This window comes from Lichtheimia ornata (genome assembly GCF_029851405.1).
Source record: "Lichtheimia ornata isolate CBS 291.66 chromosome Unknown scaffold00004, whole genome shotgun sequence".
In the NCBI taxonomy this organism is placed as follows: domain Eukaryota; kingdom Fungi; phylum Mucoromycota; class Mucoromycetes; order Mucorales; family Lichtheimiaceae; genus Lichtheimia; species Lichtheimia ornata.
The window spans coordinates 1771-21173 of NW_026695324.1; the positions used below are offsets into that span (position 1 = coordinate 1771).

At 44.3% G+C, this 19403-nt stretch overlaps 7 protein-coding genes across 7 annotated transcripts; 2 read left to right on the forward strand and 5 right to left on the reverse strand.

Moving 5' to 3' along the window:
• Window positions 1–1442: 1442 nt before the first annotated feature.
• O0I10_001423 (uncharacterized protein) lies at window positions 1443–2312 on the forward strand (the record flags this gene model as incomplete). The annotated part of the gene is made up of 1 exon (XM_058481520.1): window positions 1443–2312. One exon carries the CDS (start codon window positions 1443–1445, stop codon window positions 2310–2312), a length of 870 nt encoding a protein of 289 aa, XP_058347377.1.
• Window positions 2313–2477: 165 nt separating this feature from the next.
• On the forward strand, window positions 2478–7404 carry O0I10_001424 (uncharacterized protein; the record flags this gene model as incomplete). The annotated part of the gene is made up of 5 exons (XM_058481521.1): window positions 2478–3763; window positions 3832–5264; window positions 5329–5808; window positions 5875–6939; window positions 7025–7404. The coding sequence occupies 5 exons, from the start codon at window positions 2478–2480 to the stop codon at window positions 7402–7404; spliced, it is 4644 nt and encodes a 1547-aa protein (XP_058347378.1).
• Window positions 7405–7765: 361 nt separating this feature from the next.
• Window positions 7766–10888, reverse strand: O0I10_001425 (elongation factor 2; the record flags this gene model as incomplete). Its single annotated transcript, XM_058481522.1, has 5 exons — window positions 7766–9766; window positions 9921–10165; window positions 10263–10512; window positions 10661–10693; window positions 10868–10888. The coding sequence occupies 5 exons, from the start codon at window positions 10886–10888 to the stop codon at window positions 7766–7768; spliced, it is 2550 nt and encodes an 849-aa protein (XP_058347379.1).
• A 376-nt stretch (window positions 10889–11264) lies between these two features.
• On the reverse strand, window positions 11265–12017 carry O0I10_001426 (uncharacterized protein; the record flags this gene model as incomplete). Its single annotated transcript, XM_058481523.1, has 3 exons — window positions 11265–11552; window positions 11621–11720; window positions 11794–12017. The coding sequence occupies 3 exons, from the start codon at window positions 12015–12017 to the stop codon at window positions 11265–11267; spliced, it is 612 nt and encodes a 203-aa protein (XP_058347380.1).
• A 517-nt stretch (window positions 12018–12534) lies between these two features.
• O0I10_001427 (uncharacterized protein) lies at window positions 12535–12775 on the reverse strand (the record flags this gene model as incomplete). Its single annotated transcript, XM_058481524.1, has 2 exons — window positions 12535–12606; window positions 12677–12775. 2 exons carry the CDS (start codon window positions 12773–12775, stop codon window positions 12535–12537), a joined length of 171 nt encoding a protein of 56 aa, XP_058347381.1.
• A 286-nt stretch (window positions 12776–13061) lies between these two features.
• Window positions 13062–17026, reverse strand: O0I10_001428 (uncharacterized protein; the record flags this gene model as incomplete). The annotated part of the gene is made up of 8 exons (XM_058481525.1): window positions 13062–13196; window positions 13253–13303; window positions 13363–13542; window positions 13599–13682; window positions 13739–14336; window positions 14405–15838; window positions 15898–16313; window positions 16373–17026. 8 exons carry the CDS (start codon window positions 17024–17026, stop codon window positions 13062–13064), a joined length of 3552 nt encoding a protein of 1183 aa, XP_058347382.1.
• Window positions 17027–17223: 197 nt separating this feature from the next.
• O0I10_001429 (uncharacterized protein) lies at window positions 17224–18789 on the reverse strand (the record flags this gene model as incomplete). Its single annotated transcript, XM_058481526.1, has 6 exons — window positions 17224–17319; window positions 17386–17445; window positions 17502–17755; window positions 17821–18153; window positions 18212–18344; window positions 18412–18789. 6 exons carry the CDS (start codon window positions 18787–18789, stop codon window positions 17224–17226), a joined length of 1254 nt encoding a protein of 417 aa, XP_058347383.1.
• Between the last annotated feature and the right edge of the window lie 614 nt (window positions 18790–19403).

The following is a 19403-nucleotide window of genomic DNA, read 5'->3' on the forward strand; positions in this document are numbered from 1 at the left end:
GATATACGGTTGGCTCCTACATTTGAAGGTAACTTTTATGCTTGGCTTAAACATTTGTAACTAACCTTGTATCTTTAGACCTCTTTAATGCATCTTTCTGATGCCGTGGATGTTGCAAAGGCAAACCACAACGACTACCACTGCACGACACCGCCACCATCTTTAAAACGCAAAAGGAGCGATTCGGATTTCACATTCCAATTCAGCGGGCTTCGATGAAGAAGATGATCCAATACAAGCACTTGATGATCACCACGCCCACATGGAACAAGAGGCCCGTGCTCGATTAGACATACCATAACTCAGCCTTCACCACCTCCTTGCATTGCTCCTCACACCTCTTGATACGACCCCTTCATTGCGTTTTGCACCTTCCTTCTCCCCTCTCTTCACCTGATGATTGACTTTTTCCTCATTGAGGGTTGTTAATGCACCACTCCACACATCATATACCACCATATCTCTTTTGAATTGCATACGCACATCCTTTTGTCAATGGGTCGATCAGTCGTCTAAAGGAATAAGGTCACTTATTAGCACCCCAATAAAACATAACTTTTCTTCTGTACGATGTTCACAAGGTTACGATGATTACCCACATTCACAACAATGACAATGATTGCGATGATTGCGATGATAACGACGGCTGCGAATGATGGCGGATGAGGATGATTTATTTTGCACTTGGACTTAGCTAGCTTATTCCTTTCTTGTTGCTCGTTCATCCCATCTGTGTCAAGCCATTATTGGATCAGCAGGCATAGATGCAAAGTAATCGCATAGTAGTATCGCAGTAATCAGTGTAGCATCCAATCAAAAAAACGCCCACTGGTTTCAGAACCCAACAAGGTTTTCTTTTACATGTGCTTCGCCATAAACAAGATGTTGTGATAATTGGAAATACGCAAAGCATCTACAGCAAGCGATTGAAGATTGAGAGTGAAATCTGATAAAGTCCACGACTTTTTGAAATCTACATGCAGGATGGGATTCTGGGGGCCATATGCATTAATTGAACCTTGGTAGCCATTATGATCTAAGTATGTATGGATTGTACTCAATGATGCGAAACGACGTTCAACCATTCCCAAGCGTAAATTCGGTGGATCATTTGATGTCACCAGCATCATGATTGCGACAAGCTTTGTACGTGGATCAATTGAACAATCGAGTAACATCCCCACCGCAGTTATGTGTATACCCTAAATAGCCTTGTCATGGAAACTCGGTTAAATTTCTTGAATGATGAAATCCATACCCCATGGCTTAATGTTATTAAGAAATCTAAACGTAAGCGGTTTCAGTGCGTACGTTTGCAGCAAACCCTTGTTCTCAATTTGGAATCCTGATCTTTATCCCCTACAGGGCTAAATGCTGATATTCGCTTGTTCACAATTTATGGGACGTATCCTTGTCTTTCTTCCACTTCCTTTGTGTGTCGAATGGATGCTTTGCCTCCCGAGTTAATTGACAGCGTATTGGTGCATTTATCACAAGCTCAACGCGCACAAGCCAGCGCTGTCAGCCGTCAATGGCATTCGGTGATCAACCCACGTCTCTATCATGCACCCGATATCACCACTATCAAGCAATTGGACCACCTTGTAGGAAACGATTTGTCATCATGCCGGTCACTTGTTAGCATTCTTGATTTGAGCAAAGTTCGAGAACATGTGACCGACAAGCACATTGCCGCTTTTAGTCAATACCCATTGTACAGCCTGAATTTGAGTAAATGTCACCATATCTCGGCGAGTGCTCTTAATCAGCTACTACAAACATCGATTCAGACCTTACAAACGGCATTGTTAAACCATTGTCGTTTAGATACAGAAAGCTTGGAATTATTACGACAAGCTAATCTTATACGACTGGATTTGAGTGGAACGATGCTTCTTCCTTGTCATGCTATTGATACACCTCACCATTTGGAAACACTAATGGATCCAGCAAGGTCACAACTACGGGTGCTTCATGTTGCAGGATGTAATTGGGTGGATTCGATGACTGTGACGAACATTGCACAAGGCTTCCCACGTCTTACGCATTTATCGTTGTTTTGGTGTGACCAAATCAAGGTGGCGTCGTGTTTGGAGACATTGCTTTCACGACTACCAGATTTAAGATATCTCGATTTACAACATGTACCCGCCATACCAGACGCAGCACAAGATCAGCAGCAGCAGCAATGGATGAAAAAGAAGAAAAGCACGATTGATTTGCATGATCTGATACGTAGCCATCCCCATTTACAATGTATAGAATATACGCACAGACGACGTAAAGCAACCATAAAAAGAAAGGATGCGTAAGATGATCCTGTTTCTCTATTTTCTCGATTGGCTACTACTATGTACATAAAAGGAAGGCCGCGTCAATTTTGCTGTTGTAGCGGAGTGATTAAAGCCATAGAAACTATTTAAGGCGGGCCGATACCGATGTTGCACATGAATTTCCATCGCTCTCTTTCTTTTATTATGTCGTCTCAACATCGAATACAAGTATCAATATCTGGAATGACATGCAATAGCTGTGTCAAGTCTATCACACAAGCATTACAAGAGCTACCAGGCGTGGATGCATCTTCAGTGGCAGTGGATCTAAATACAGGCCAGGCGACGCTCTTAGCCCAGGATCAAATCTCGAGTCTTGTCATCAGCACCATTCAGGATCTTGGGTATGAGGCGACAGGGGACAACAATAAGCAAGAAGAGCCACGACTCCATGTGACACTTTCTATCTCGGGAATGACATGTTCTCATTGTTGCGATACCATCCAACATGCACTGAGCAACCTCCCTGGCGTGGTGCATGATTCCATTCACGTTACTCTTGGAAGCGCTTCTCTCTTTTTGAATGATCCTCACGTTATGACAAAAGACCAACTCGCTGAAGCCATTGAAGATCTGGGATACGATGTCGATTCGGTACGATTCGAGTACATGGGTCAAGAAGAAGCCAACATGGGTACAGCACCACCAATGGGCAGCAGCATGGAAGAACATTCAACAACACCACCTCATTACAAGATCGCCAAGGTCTCTGTCTCTGGAATGACGTGCTCTCATTGTACTCGAACCATTGCTGCCACGTTACAAGCTCTGCCAGGTGCGATCGTGGAATCGGTGCAAGTAGATCTCGGTGACCAGCTGGCGACTATGGTGTTTCAGGGCGACAGTATAACGAGCGACGTGCTTGTCAATGCCATTCAAGATGCTGGATATGATGTGGATGGAAGGCCAAGGATCGATACCATGTCATCAGCCCAACAAGCAAGTTTGCAAGGAGCTGGCACGACTTCAACTACAAAGAATAGCGCATCATCCGTTCATAGCAGCAATAGTCAATCCACAATGACCGATTCAGGGCTCCGCAAGGTGGTGATGCGAGTGATTGGAATGACTTGTCATAGCTGTGTTACAGCTGTTACGGATGCTTTGGAACATGGAGTACTTCATATTCAACAAGGCTCCATTCGTGTGGATCTCGAGACTGAAATGGCCATGTTCATCAGCCGTCGACCGGAGGCTTCACGTGTACGTCAAGTGGTCGAGGATCGTGGTTATGATGTCGAGAATATCCAAATCATCCATAATCTACTCCCGCCATTGGTGATATCGGATGATCCTCAACAAGGACAACCCCTCTCTCGAAGTGCAACAACCGATTCCATTGCTTCCCTTGGTGCAGTGTCCGTTGATACCCCTTCTGTGGCTGTACCAAGTAAGGTGACAATGCAAATCTCAGGCATGACTTGTGCTAGGTAAGGTTTATCCCCCTCCCCTTGGCTCATTATTATTCTATATGCTCATTTTTATATACATGTCTTAGCTGCGTACGTAACATTGAGCAAGGACTTTCAGCATTACCAGGGGTGGTACCCGAATCCGTCAAAGTGAATTTACTCGTGGGTGTTGGTTCATTCTCCTTGCATGGTGATGTCATTGACGAAGAGACGATTGAGCAAGCCGTGAGTCGAATGGGTTATACAGCATCCAACATCTCCATCATTGCCGAACAACGTGAATCATCAGCCTCGGAGTTATCCAACGTGTATCAAGCTGATATGATCATTAGCGGCATGTTTTGCATGAATTGTGTCGACAAAGTCCGCCACGCCCTGGAACAATTACCTGGCACCAAACACGATTCAATCAACATTGATTATGATTCCGGCAAAACATCCTTCCAATACAATGGCAACAACATCACTCGTGAACGCATTCGACAAGCTATTCTACAACTGGGTTTCATGGCAGAGAGCATCGATGTCATCAAATTGATTCAAGAGCAACAACAAAGCGAGAAGAAGAAGGATAGCTCTCAAGTATCAACAAGGCTTACGGTGACGGGCATGACATGCAGCTCATGTGTTGCCAACATTGAACGTGCCATCTTGAAGCAACCAGGCATTTTCAGCTGCCAAGTCAATCTTCTTGCCAAGTCAGCAGTTGTTCAACATGATCCTGCCATTGTTGGTGCGCGTGCTCTTGCCAACATGATTGAGCAACTTGGATACAAGGCTGAATTGGCACCTACAGGCGGCATGGATACGTTGATGGATCAGCGGGAAGCGATGCGTGCAAGCCTCAACAAGGAAATTGGTATACTGAAGTGGCGGTTTTATTGGTCACTTGTCTTTGCTATCCCCATTGTTATCTTTGATATGATTTTCATGATGGGCCTCCCACAAGACAACCCTGTGCGTATGGCTTTCGAGACACCAATCACTGACGGCTTAATGGTGGGCGATGTTGTTTCCTTTTTGCTTGCTACTCCGGTTCAGTTTTGGCTTGGTTGGCCATTTTACGTCAAGGCATACCGATCGCTTCGATATACGAGGAGTGCCAATATGGAAACGCTTGTTGCCATGGGTACCACGGTTGCTTATTGTGCCTCGGTGGGTACAATCATTGCTGCCATGGCTCGACATACACACAAGGAAGGCATGAACTACTTTGAGACAAGTGTGCTTCTCATCACCTTTATCCATTTCGGCAAATGGCTTGAAGCACTCGCCAAGGGCAAGACGGCAGAGACAATTACCAAGTTGATGGATCTTCAACCCGATAAGGCAATCCTCGTTGAATTTTCACAAGCAAGCAGTGATAAATCAGCAACAACAGCAGCAGCATCAGATGATGAGACGACGCTTACAACACAACCCTCTATCAATTCCAAGTCCAAGGCCAAAGGAGTGATTGAACGAGAGCATGTTCCTGAACGAATGAATGAACGTGAGATTGATGCAAATGATATACAAGGTAAGTTTATATCGCATACGTAGATGTATATATAACAAGTGTACTAATTCATTGTTGGCGATAGTGGGTGACATCCTCAAGGTGAATGCTGGTGCACGTATTCCATGTGATGGCAAGCTTTGGCGTGGTACAACTAGCACTGATGAATCCATGATTACGGGTGAATCGGTTCCTGTATCCAAGAAAGAAGGCGACGATGTCATTACAGCTACTATCAACTTGTCTTCGCCCATCTACATCCGTGCCATTCGTGTGGGTAGTGATACAACTCTTTCACGTATTATCCAACTTGTTCAAGATGCACAAGCCTCTCCCAAAGCACCTATCGAATACGTGGCTGATAGGATTTCGAGTGTCTTTGTCCCTGTCGTCATTGTTCTTGCCTTGATCACTTTCATTATTTGGGAGGTAGCAACGATCTATGATATGTATCCGGATGAATGGGTGCCTATGGGTGGTGACAAGACCACATTTTCAGTCATGCTGGGTGTCTCTGTATTGGTGATTGCATGCCCATGCGGTCTTGGTTTGGCAAGTCCCACTGGTAAGTTACAACAACAAGGAATCAACAATGAACATGCATCATCTAATTTTCCCTCCATTTTATTAGCTGTCATGGTTGGTACTGGTATTGCTGCACGTCATGGTGTCTTGGTTAAGGGTGGTGGCTATGCGCTAGAAATGGCCAGCCGTATCACCACGATTGCTTTTGACAAGACTGGTACATTGACTCAAGGCAAACCTGTTGTCACCGATAGTTGGACAGCTCCTACACCTGGTGCATCTTCAGAAGGTAGCAGCAATGACAATGAAGCCGAACGGGAACGTGCAGTGTGGAAACTTCTTGGTCGTGTCACTTCGGCAAGCAACCATCCGCTATCCAAGGCTATTGCAAAGCACGCCAAGCACGTGATTTCTCCCTATGAACAAGATGATGAGGAGGATGAAGATGGTCAACAAACAAATGATGAAGCCTTTGCTGGTGTCACTCTCAAGAACGCCAAAGAAGTGGCTGGTCGTGGTGTATTGGCAACTTTGGCATTGTCTTCTCAAGTCGCTGTTCAATTTTGGCCACCTCATCACCGTTCACAAGCTGAATCCTCACAAGAGCGCTTAGTGAATGTATTCCTTGGCAACCAAGAATGGATGAATGAGAACCGCGCACGTTACGCCAACAAACGACAAGCACAACAATGTCAAGATTTACTTGAAACATGGCAAAATGGTGGAAAATCAATTGTACTCTTGGCGATGGCACCTGTGGGTGGTGGTGATGAACGTAAACATGCCGATGGATGCAATGATGAATGTTCTTGCGTGGTATGCCGTTGTAGCTCTGGATCCATTTGTTGCAGTGCATCACGTACCATGATTGTTGGTCAAGTTGCAGTAGCGGATATAGTACGACCTGAAGCAAAGGGTGTGGTTGCACAATTACGGAAGCAAGGCATTGAAGTATGGATGATTACTGGTGATAATGAACGCACAGGCCGTGTCATTGCCGAACAACTTTCGATCGACAAGGATTGTGTACTTGCAGGTGTGAAGCCTGAGCAAAAAGCCGACAAGATCCGCAACTTGCAGCAACGAGGAGGTGTTGTTCGCAGCAATAGACGTCGTCTTTGGAAGAAGAACAAGAATAATTATGTGCAGCCAGTGGTTGCCATGGTTGGAGGTATGTGTATACATCATGTGCATAGCATGGGAAGTTTTTTTCTTGAAACAAATGATCACTCATGTGATATTCCTCTTTTTGTTAGATGGCATCAACGATTCCCCTTCACTTGCTCAAGCAGATGTTGGTATCTCAGTTGGCTCGGCAACGGATGTGGCTATCGAAGCTGCCAGCATTGTCCTTATCCGAAACAGCTTGTGGGATTTATTAACCATGTACGACGTCTCTCGCGCTGTTGTACGTCGCATTCGTATCAACTTTGTATGGGCGTTTGCTTATAACGTCACCGCTATTCCCATTGCTGCTGGTATTCTCTATCCTGGTACGGGTCATGGTCTCCCAACCTATGTTGCTGGTATTGCCATGGTAGCATCAAGCATCAGTGTCGTGTGTTCAAGTCTCCTTCTCCGCTTGTATCGTGCACCCAAGTTTGTGCGTGAACAACAAAAGCAACACAACATGTAGAAACAACGATATCATTTGTACGTTCATCATTTTACAATATACATAGCACCATGTTACTTTTACTTGTAAAGAAAAGCCCGTAATCCATTGTTGCAATAAAGCAATACCCATATCATCACCATCCCACTTGTTTTCCCTTGTAATCCTCCCTGACAATGTTGCTATGGAACAAGTTTTTTTTATTGCAGGGCACTACTTGTTTTTGAAAGATACGCGAAGATCTTTAGCTAATAACACGAGAGAAAGAAAGAGATTGAAACAAAGAGTAAAAAAGACCATTTGACCTTTTTCCTTTTTTGAAATGTGCCTGCTTGAAGAATTGTATACAAAGGAGAGAGTATCGTATGTAAGCATTGCTTTTTTACATCTTGTCATAGTACTTGTCAAGGCCTGGGATATCCTCAGCGAGACCCTTTCTTCTGCGTACATTGCGAACAATGTCATAAACCTTGTTGCCGGCTGTCATTGGGTCACCAGACATTGCCTGCCAGTGATCAAAGACAGCTTGAGGGAATGCTTGACCACCAGTGGCAGCACGCAAATCGGGGGTAAAGCCGAATGATTCGTTGACTGGCATGTGGGCCTTGATAGTCATCATGGGTGTACCAGGACGTTGTTCTTCAGAGAAGACCACACCACGACGGCGATTGAGCACCGAGTAAATACCACCAAGTGCATTCTCTGGGCATTGTACTTCAACCAAATACACTGGCTCTTGAAGACCAGGTGAAGCCGTTAACATGGAAGCATAAACCACACGGCGGAAAGTAGGAATGATTTGACCACCACCACGATGGATAGCATCAGCATGAAGAGTGACATCGAGAATGTTGAATCGACAACCACGCATGTTTTCTTCAGCAAGAGGACCTTCCTTGGTAGCCCATTGGAAAGCAGCCACACATGAATCCTTGATTTCATTTAGGTATTGAACAGCCTTGGTTGTATCGACCACAATGTTGGCACCTGTTGCTTCAGGACCAAAGCACCAAATCTTACGTGCTTCAGTGACATCCCAGCCATAATCTTCAGCCAACATACGTGCACGCGACTTGAAATCATCCTTGGGACCAATCTTGCCAGCTTCAATATCATTCGATAGCTCATCAGCCATTGGCATTGCACGCATGAAGATACGATTATGCTTGTTGGGTGACTTTGACAAGCAATCAATCGACGATGTAGCTGTAACAGTTTCACGATATTGGACAACAGGATCACCCGTACGAATAGGGACTTGAGCATGGTCTTCTTCAAGATCCTTCAAGATGATTTCCAAATGAAGTTCACCAGCACCGGCAACAATGTGTTCACCCGAATCAGACGTGTAGGTCAATACACATGGATCCGATTTGGCTAAACGTTTGAGACCCTCCACCAACTTTGGCAAATCATTGGCATTCTTGACTTCAACCGCCACTTGGACAACAGGGGATACAGAGAACTTCATGACCTTCATGTTGTGTGCAACTTCAGAGGTGGTAATGGTACCGGACTTGACAAGGAATTGGTCAACACCCACCAAGCCAATAATGTTACCAGCAGGGCATTCATCAATGGCTTCAATGTTACGGCCCATCATGAGCACGGTGCGTTGAATTGATTTTACGGACAAATCATTCTTGGAACCAGGTTGATAGTTGGGGCCTTGAATGCGCACCTTGAGACCAGCACGTACGGTACCCGAAAATACACGACCAAAGGCATAGAAACGACCCTTGTCAGAAGTAGGTACCATCTTGGAGACGTACAACATGAGAGGAGCATTGGGGTCACAATCACGGATACCAATAGCGCATTCATCATCCAAGGGGCCTTCATAAAGGTTGGGCACACGGTACTTTTGAGCAGTGACAGGCGATGGCAAATGGATACAAATCATCTCAAGAAGAGCATCACCAGCAGGCAAAAACTTGCGCATGACCACCTTGAGGAGTTGCTTGCCTTCAAGATCCGCTTCATCGTTGGCCAACTTGATACCCAACTTGTCAAGCAAAGTGGTTGTTTGCTCTTTCTTGAAGTTCATGATGGACTCAAAGATCTTGAAGATGGGGTCAAGTACAAACATGTTGAATGCACGTTCAAGCGTCTTGCCATCGGCATCCTTATCCTTGGTGGACCATTTCTTGGTCTTTGGGTTGAAGTAGTTCTCACCCCATAGGCGTTGCATCATCTTGTCTTGGTCAACGCCAAACTTTTTGGAATAACGTACTGCGAATTGACGCAACGTAAAGCCCCAGCCATGCAAACCAGAAGCAAAAGCAACGGTACCCTTTTCAGGATACACTTGCACATCACCTAGTGCTTCATCAAAGTACGTGGCAATGATGACGTTGGCTGTTTCAATGGTACGTGCAAAGGCCTAAGGATACAAAAAGGCGTGTGAGTGTTTGCTATATCAGGCAACATGTGCTTTCCCATCCTTAAGTTACACATCATTCAACCCGTATGATGGTTGTTGATGATGGTTACTTGTGGAAAAGCTCACGCGACAAAAATGATGAAAAAAAACTTACGTTGTAGAGCTCCTCCTTTTCAAGTTGAAGTTCAAGAAGAGCACGATCAATCTTGTTGATGACAAGGACAGGCTTGATACGCTCACCAAGAGCTTGACGCAACACGGTCTCAGTTTGCACACAGACACCTTCAATACAATCGACAACCACAAGGGCACCATCAGTAACACGAAGAGCAGCTGTGACCTCAGATGAAAAGTCGACGTGGCCAGGCGAGTCAATAAGGTTGATCAAGAAATCACGGCCTACGATACATGTGGATACATTAGTCAATGTACACAATGACTATGTAGTAGAACAAGTTGTATATGCAAGCATGCATGGTGGTATTGCTAAACTTACCGTCCACTTTTTGGCCCTTGATTTCCTTGATGTCTTCCTCGTGTTCAAGTTGGAAGTACATGGAAATAGCAGTAGACTTGATGGTGATACCACGCTCTTGCTCATCCTTGCGAGTGTCCATAAAACGCGTTTCACCTGCACGACCAGCGGAAATGATACCAGCCTTGGATACCAGCGAGTCAGTCAAGGTTGATTTGCCGTGGTCAACGTGGGCAATAACGGACATGTTGCGGACATTGGTCACTTTGTCCTAAGAGTTTTCTTGTAAGTATACGCGTATACATGTGTGTGTTTGTGTATTGTTTTTTTTTCTCAAGGCCCAAGGGAAATGAGAATGTGTGTATGTGTGTGGCCCCGCGTGTGAATGTATCAACATAACCAGGACATTTTTTGCTTACCATCAAACCACGGATCTCCTCAACAGTAAAGTTCTAAGGAAATTTGCCAATATGAATATCATCATCCAGCAACAATGAGATACATCGACATTGTCGTCAATACATACCACTATGGATTGTCAATAATCATCCCCGAGAAAGGAACAATAGGATTGCAGGAACGAGGGGTAGTAGTAATAATCAAGACAACATTAATACATGCACTACCTCTTTGCATGAACGGTCCATGACCACGTAAAAGCAGAGACAACATACCCATTTTTGTGTCGATATGATTGTGGGAGTCTTTTAGAGAGAATAAAGAATCAAGAGAGGGAAGAGAGGGTAATGTGAGAGAATGGTTCAAGGCCCAAGGGAAAAAAAGAAGACAAGTGATGGGAGCCCCGTAAATATCATCATTCGATTCCGACGAGCACTAAGCTGCATGATGGTGCATGGGCCAATCAGCGCTTTGTTGAACTGGTTTTTGGGACACAAACAAATACAATAACACTCACACACACACACACGAGAAATAAAGTGCCCTTTTTTTACTATAGGGTAACTTGTATACATATAAGGTTCATGATGATGTTATTCTTTTATCATACTTTCTATTATCTTTCTAATGACAAGATTTGCCGAGAGCACGTAATCTCCAATAATTGAAAGGAAGAGGAACGAGATATCCTGCACCAGCACTTGCCGCAGCCGCCAGCCAGAATTGGGGATCGTCAAAAGCGACACGGCCCCCCATCAGGTGCCAATCGACAGCATTCTCCGCTAGTTCCATAGCCAACATGCTTGCAAAGCTCATTCCCATAGCTGTTTTGAAAGAATCACTGTAGCTGAGACCAAGAGTGCGTCGTAAAAGGACCGTTTCGAGTGCAAGTGAACTAGTGATACCAGCAGCCTAAATAATAATGATACGTGTCAAAAAAAAGAGAGAGCCATGTGTGCATTCCTGCTATACAACTTTACCATGGCTGCGGCTGTCATCCAAACAGGGGACATGGTGGGATGATTTGCTTGCAAGTACCACATGGTCGAGAAATCACCCGTTGTACATCCAATCAGGCATCTGCATAATGTATGTGTGTGTGTGTGTGAATATTATCTTTTGGTGTGTGCGCGTTGTGTATCATCCAATTTACCTAAATGTATTGACTCGAGTGCGTTGCCATGATACGCTATCTTTCCAAAATGCGAGACTGGTTATGGGTGGTATAGGTTCTTGTTCTTGCTGCTTCTTTTGGTGGCTACAGCAAGACGACGACGTACGACGAGCTTGAGCCAATGTGGTAGTCGTCACCTTCAAAGGCAAAGTACTGCTTCGAGCAAGAGGTGTTCTCAATGACTGCAATGTCGTCAATGACATGAGGTGCGATTGAATAAAAGTGTCTATGCAAGGATGTCTGTTCTGCTCTCTCTCTGGCAAGCCACTTGGCAACGGCCGTATTTAAGCTCTTCGGAGTGAGATCTCTGTTTTTGGGAGCTATGCGCGTCCACCCAGTATTTGGAATAAAATGTTAAACCGACCCGAGTATCCGCGCAGGATGACGACGATCAATGGATATATAAAAAACACACATTGCATGGCTACCATCATTCCACCTTCTTCTTTTTCTTCCCTCTGTTGCACAATGTGCTTTGCTGTAATGCACAATAATCCTCGATAGCTGTAATCCAATCCAATCCAATCCAATCATGCTGCTGTTTCGATGTAAGTCAATGCTGAAAACTGATACTTTATATTCGTAAATGTGTATACAATAGGTGATGATGGAGGAGATGTAATATAAGCTGGCGTGTACGGATAAATGAGGATCGTTGAGAAAGGGGAGGTTGATGACAAATGGCTGTATTGATGTAGATATAGAATGCACAAGGGACGTTTATATGCTTTCTTGCTGTTGCTGCTGCTCGTATTCTCGTTTCTTTTCCAACAACATGGCCAATCGTTGCTCCTTTACAAGTAGAAAGGGAAATGAGCAATTGTAAAAGTGAAGCATGCCCAAAAAAAGGTGGGTCTCTTACCTTGGCCTTGATCTTGTAATCCTCCAAAAGATAGAAGCCGAATGCACCACCGATAAGAGCACCCATGGATACAGCAAATGCCTGACCGAATCTTGCCATTGGAGAATGAGAGAGAGAGAGTGAAAGAAAAGTTAACCCCTGGCTTCAAAGCTCAAGCTGACACTGAATGCGCAAAAAGATGATGTCCTCTCGCTACTGTAGCCAATCGGATAAGCCGTCTCAGTCCACTCCCTCCATGCCTATCACTACGATAACTCTTGTTTCATGATGATGGTCGACCATTGTCAATGCCAATAATATCACTTGTGTCACATGTGGTGTCAAACGTCTTTATAATCAATGATTGAATATGGATGACAATGCGAGGGATGGGGTATGCAGAGAGTTATTGAGTCTTGGGTGTTTTGGGTGATTTGGATCCCTCCTGATTTTCAGTATCTAATGTTCGTTTGACACCTGCTGAAGAACCAGATTCGCTCATCTTTTGCTTGAGTTCTTGAAGCTCTTTCTCGGCTGCAGCCTATAGAAGAAGAAGTAAGCAATCATTCACGCTCCGGTCTATATCATTTCAATTACCTTTTCAGTGAGGAGTACACGTGACCTCTTGAGAAGATTGTTGTATTTGACCTACAAAGGGAAAAAGATATCAGATTACACTTCTTACCAAAACTTGTGCAATATCGTACCTGAAGAGCTTGAGCCTGCTGTTTCAAGTTTTCAAATTTGCCTTCAATCTGCTCTTTTTCCTTCTTGGCAGCTTCCAAAGCTTCCTTTTCCTTTTTGACGGCTTCCAAAGCTTCCTTCTTGGCAGCATCCAATGCCTCTTCCAACGATTTGACCTTTTCTTGGTTATCCTCGCCCGGCTGCTATTATAATTGTGAGATTCTTGCGTATGGCATCAAAGCGATATTGCAATGCTTACCTTAGATTGCAATTCCTTCAATTGTTCTTGTGAAGTTTCCCATCGTTTCTTATAGGCGGCTGTTGCAGCTTGGTATTTCTTCATCTACAGACCTCAGGTCAATAAGAACTCATCATTAACTCCCCATGCCAAGTCCTTACATTGAGGGTGTTCTTATTCAGCTCTTCACTCAATGTTGCCTTCTCCTTTTCAATTTCCTCAATCTTCTTCTTCATCTCATCCAATTCGGCTGTATTGATTGGAGTGGGCTGTGCTGCTTCTTGTTTCTCTTGATCAGGTTGCTGTTCTGATGTAGCTGTGGCTGGCATTTGCTTCTCGGCGAGCTTTTCCTTCAATGTCTTGCATTCGTTTTCCAACTCGCTAAGCACACCTCGAAGACGTTGATTGTTATCCATGTAAGCAGAAGCCTTGCTCATCATCGATTTGAGTGTTGTATCCTGCTGTTTCCTCTTCTCCTCACTTTCATGCTGCAATTCCTCAAGCTGTATCTTTAGGCGTTCAAGCTCCTGTTGTGTGTTTTCAAGATTCTGCTGTAGCTGGGTACGCTGATCCTCGACTTCCTTATGCTGAACTTGAAGCTCTTTGTATTGTCGTTGGAGAGTGATAGCAAGCTGATTCACGTTGTCATCTGAAAACGCCTCACTGGTGATGGTAGTAGATGAACTCTCCTTTTCACTCATGTCGATACCAGCCAATTTGCTCTTGAGCTCAAGCGTTTGCGATGTGGTTTCCGCTAACCTGCATAAGTGGAAAATGTTGTCAGTTGATTGGCAACTCCGCCCCATGATTTTGACATCAATACTTACTCGGCACGTAAACTACTCATAGCGTTTTCCCATTGTGTCTTTTGTTCAACCAGCGTCTTTTCAGCAGAGGATGCTTGTGATTGTGCAGTTGCAAGTTGCTGTTTGACCTCATTCAACTCCTTTGCCAGCTGCTCGGTTTCTTGTGTGGATGTCGCATTGCCATCAGCCTGTGCCTTTTCCTTTTCCTCCAATTCACCCTTGACACGTTCCAATTGCTGTTGCGTTTCCTTGACAACGTTGACTTGAGCATTCATCTCCTCCTGTAATTGCTGTGCTCTCTCTTCTTGGGCCATGAGCTTCGAACGCATCCTGTTGATCTCCTCTGTGAGCAAGCCCTTTTGTCGTTGCCATGTATTCTCAGCCTCCAATTTCTCATCCTTGATACGTTGAATCTCATTCGCTGAAGTCTCCATGGCTTTTTCTCTGCTGCGATAATCATCAAGTTGCTGTTGCTGAGCACTGAGTTTGGCGGTCATATCGTCAACAAATGCACTACGCTCCTGTGATATCTTTGTGATCTCGTCATTGCTGATCTTCAACTCTACTTCATATTGCTTCAATTGTTCGTGTAGTGATTCAATGCTGGCACGTGCTTCGGCGAGATTTGCTGCATCCTTTTCAAACTGTGCTAGTCGCTCAGGATCACGCTCTTGTTCATAATCCGCCATCTTGGCTTCGAGAATCACGTGTTGCTCATTGATTTCAGCTAGCTCCTTGGCCAATCGAATATTCTCTCGTTCCAATCGCTTCACCTCCTCCATAGGATTCCATCGATCCAATTTCTGTTGCTCTTGTTGCAGCTGCTGATCATCCGATCGAGTGCGTTGTTCTCGTAATTGTTGTTTGGTGGATGTCAGCTCCTTTTCCATATCATCAATGTCCTTCTCATATTTGCTGACCATGGTCTTCAAATGCTCGCTGAATTCGGTCGCCTTTGTCAACTTTTGCTCCCATATAGATACTTGATTACGTGTTGACTTGGTCAATTCTTCAATTTGGCGTACACAAGCTTCCTTTTCTCTAGCCGTCTCATTGTATATCTTTTCATAATACTCCAATTTCTTTTGTGTGCTGATTGAATTGTTTTCTGCAAGTGACTTGGCTCGATCGAGTCTGACAATCTCGTCCTTTTGTTGATCTAGCATCTTTGTAACCTCGTTCAATCGCTGCTGAAGACCTGCTTCCACTGTTTGTTGCTTTGAAAGCTCTGCAAGACGAGTGTCACTGGTATCTTTATATGATTCTGCTTGATGCTGATAATGCTTGATCTCTTCTTTGGCTCGCAATAGCTGTAGACGCATCTCATCTGCCTCCCTGTGTGCACGCTCCAAATCATCTTCCAATTGCTTCAATTCTTGTCCAATCTTCACATGAGCAAAGATATCATCCAAAGACTTTGTTGATCCATTGCTGCTGCCATTTGTGGCTGATCGCCTAACATACATGTGGTCAATCTTTTACTCTTCCTGCTTTGCCATCCTCATGCTACTTACTGTATCTTATTGACGTTGTTGGCCGTTTTGAGATCAGCAATGACACGATAAGCCTCCTTTAGTTTTTGCTGTTGTTGTTGATATTCATTCGCTGATTGTGATTTGAATGCATTCAACTCGGCGGTCTTATCTCGTAAGGCGCTTGTCAATTGTTGCAGCTTTTTGATCAATTCTTGGTTCTTTTGCTGTAATTCATCGATATCTTTGAAGACGAGCAAATCAGGATCCATATCAGTCACTGTATTGGCGTAGTTGTATAAATCAGCTGAGCTTTGGATGGATGGTGGAAGCAAGTGTTTCTCGATATGCACAGCTTGTAGTAATTCCCGCAACTGAAATCCTGTCGCCTGCAATGCCTTCTGTAAATCCTCTTTTTGCGTCTTCATAGTGTGCAGCTCATCATTCAAATGCTGGATCTATATACACATATGTCAATCGTCATATTTCCAATATCCAAATCACTCAACAAACCAACCTGCTCCTTTTGTTCTTGATGCATCTTTTCAAGATCATGCGTGTGTTGCTTTGAGGTTTCAAGTTGCTTTTCCATGTAATCGCATTGATCATGTGCTCGTCCAAGTCGTCGCACTGTGTCGTTATGAGCCGCACGAAGTTGTTCATTGGAAGCTCGCATGTTGGTATTCTGTGCAATCAACTTGACTTGCTCCTCACGTAACTGAAATAGCTCGTCGTACACGCTCTCGTATTTCTCCTTGTCACGACTTCGATCATACACAAGCATAAGCTTTGCCAGCCTTCCTGCAGAATGGTCATTCTCCTTGTTCTTGAGCACTGATTCGATCGTCATTTCATCCTCGTATTCCTCTCGACCTTCGTCTTGGTCTTGTTTGCCATGGATGGCAGCATCGAGTCGTACTTGAAGAGCCGCGATCGTCAATTGAAGCTGTTCATTGTGTTGCCGTAAGGTGTTGGCATTGGTTTCTGCTGTGGAAGCGTCGGCAAGAGCTTTGGAGGTCTCTTCTTGACATGCTTGAAGGCGTCGTTCGTATAACGAGACAAGTTCTTGTTGAGTCTTTGTTGCCCCACTTCGAAACACATTCAGTAGCTGGCACCGCGATTCAAGCGCGCTGATTTCCTTCTTTTCAAGGAGCTGGTAATCGTTGCTCATCAAGAAGCGGGTGGAGGAATGCGTGTATACAGGTGAATATGAGTATGAAAGAAGCACGAAGCACGAAGCGGGCGATGAATGACAAGATCAAGCAAAAGCCGACCGTCACAAGGATATCCTCACTACCCCCCACCTCACACATACACATGCCAAATGACGTTATTAAGATGGATCCATCATAATAAAGCAACCATTCATTATTCAAAGCTATTCTTTGATTGTAACATTCTACCAAACTTTTGGATGTCATTGATAAATAATTCGCTCACTTCCAAAGCAGGAAAATGACCACCCTAAGACAACATACAATAGATAACAATGAATACCTTGTCCATTGTTCCTATAGAGAGTTCACCTACCATTTCAAATTCGGACCATTGTTGCACATTAGCTGTAGCTTCCGCCCATTCACGAGGCACCTATACCATACATAATCAATCCAATGCATACATAAACTATAGGAGCATTCACTTACAGCCGTGATTTCTTCTTGAAAAACGCCAACTGCTACAGGGATACGTATGGGAGTTGTGGATACAATCACATGGAAGGCGGGATCATGATACACTTCATAATACAAGCGAGCGGATGAAGCCATGTTACCGGTCAACCAATAAATCATCACGTGGGTGAGCAACTCATTCATGCTGATGGTTTCAGGAAGAATGGCTTCATCCTTTTTGCCTGATTCATAATACGTCCAATGATGAAACTTGTCGAGAATCCATGCTATAACATAGATGTGTTAATGAGCATCATGTTATATGAGAAATAACATCACCACCATCATTTACCTAAAAGGCCCACAGGGCTATCGGACAAAGCATAACTCAAAGTGTAAGGACGAGTACCTTGGATGGCACGATAACCAGCATCCTCGTTATTGTCAATGTCTGCAAATCCTCTTCCAATGGTCTTGACTTTGCCAACGCCATACACCATGTCGTTGCCGAATAACATGCTTGCACAATACTTGGCCACTGCCATGGGACGCGACATGAAGTTTGCTATTGATGGAGCAGGTGGTACAAACATTGGCATGATCGTATGGAAGCCTTTGCAATTGTCATCATGTCGTATAGCAATGTATTTGCCAATAACAGCACCCCAATCTGAACCATGCAAACCTGTAACCTGACACATGAGTAATTTAGGCACCATTTGATCATTTCAAAGACGACGTACAATATTTGCTGTAACCGAGCCGCATCATCAATTCATTCATGATCTGGGCAACTTTTGCAAGGCCACAACCAGGTTGCTTTGGTGCTTCGGAAAATCCATATCCGGGCATGCTAGGAATCACCACGTGGAATGCCTATAGACCCATAGTGTCAACCAAAGATGTGGATGAAGGCGTTGTTGCTGCGGCATGTTACTAGTACCTGCCCATCTGTACTACCACCATCGCGTAAGGCTTCAATCACCTTGTGATACTCGTAGAAGGTAGAAGGCCATCCATTAAGTAAAAGCAATGGTACAGCATTTGGATTTTTTGATGGCTCGTGAATAAAGTGGATCGCAATGTCTTCAATGGTGGTTTGGTAATGATGCCAACGATTCATTTCAGCGCGTGCAATTTCCCAATCGTATTCATCAAGCCATGTCTTGACAACGGGTTTGATAGCCCAGCTAGGTACACCGTATCGCCATCCGACATCCTTATCCAATTCATTTGGATATACCGCCTCGGCCAATTTCTTTCTTAGTTGATCCCACCTTTCCTTTGGTACAGCAGGGATTTCAAACGTGTGGATAGACATTTAAACGTTGCTGTATGTGCTCTTTGTGGAAGAAAAAGGAAAATATAGAGTACAAGAAAGAAAGAAAGAATGGAATCGTGGGAGCGATGGGTTGCATAAATATCAACAAAGATTTTGGTTCATTTACTATGTCTTGCATAATTACAATGGCAGCTACCTAATTAAGCTCAGCCTTGGTTACCCCGCAACACGCACCGCAGCAGTAGTTATTGTTACCACTGCTATGCCCCAGAGTCACTCTACCCGGTATTAGCATCGTTTCGGGGATATGCGGGCGTATAAGGATGTCATCTTTATCGCGTGGTGCTCTGTAAAGGACAAAGATCATGACATGAAACACCCTATTTGTCCCCTTTCCATCATTTGAGCCGATCTAACAACAACAACAACATCCCCACATGATCCCATTATTCTTCTTGAGAGGATGGAGAGTAATGTTTTAAAGATCAACAAGCCCTTGTCGTCATATCTTGTAGTAGGTTGCTATGTCACAAGCAATCGGGTACTATTTACTCGTCGCCTTTATGCCCGCAAAGTATGAAACCCGCATATGGTGCATGTCAGGATGTTATGGAACGGGTTCCGAGAAACAAAAGGAGAGCTGCAGGGAGACT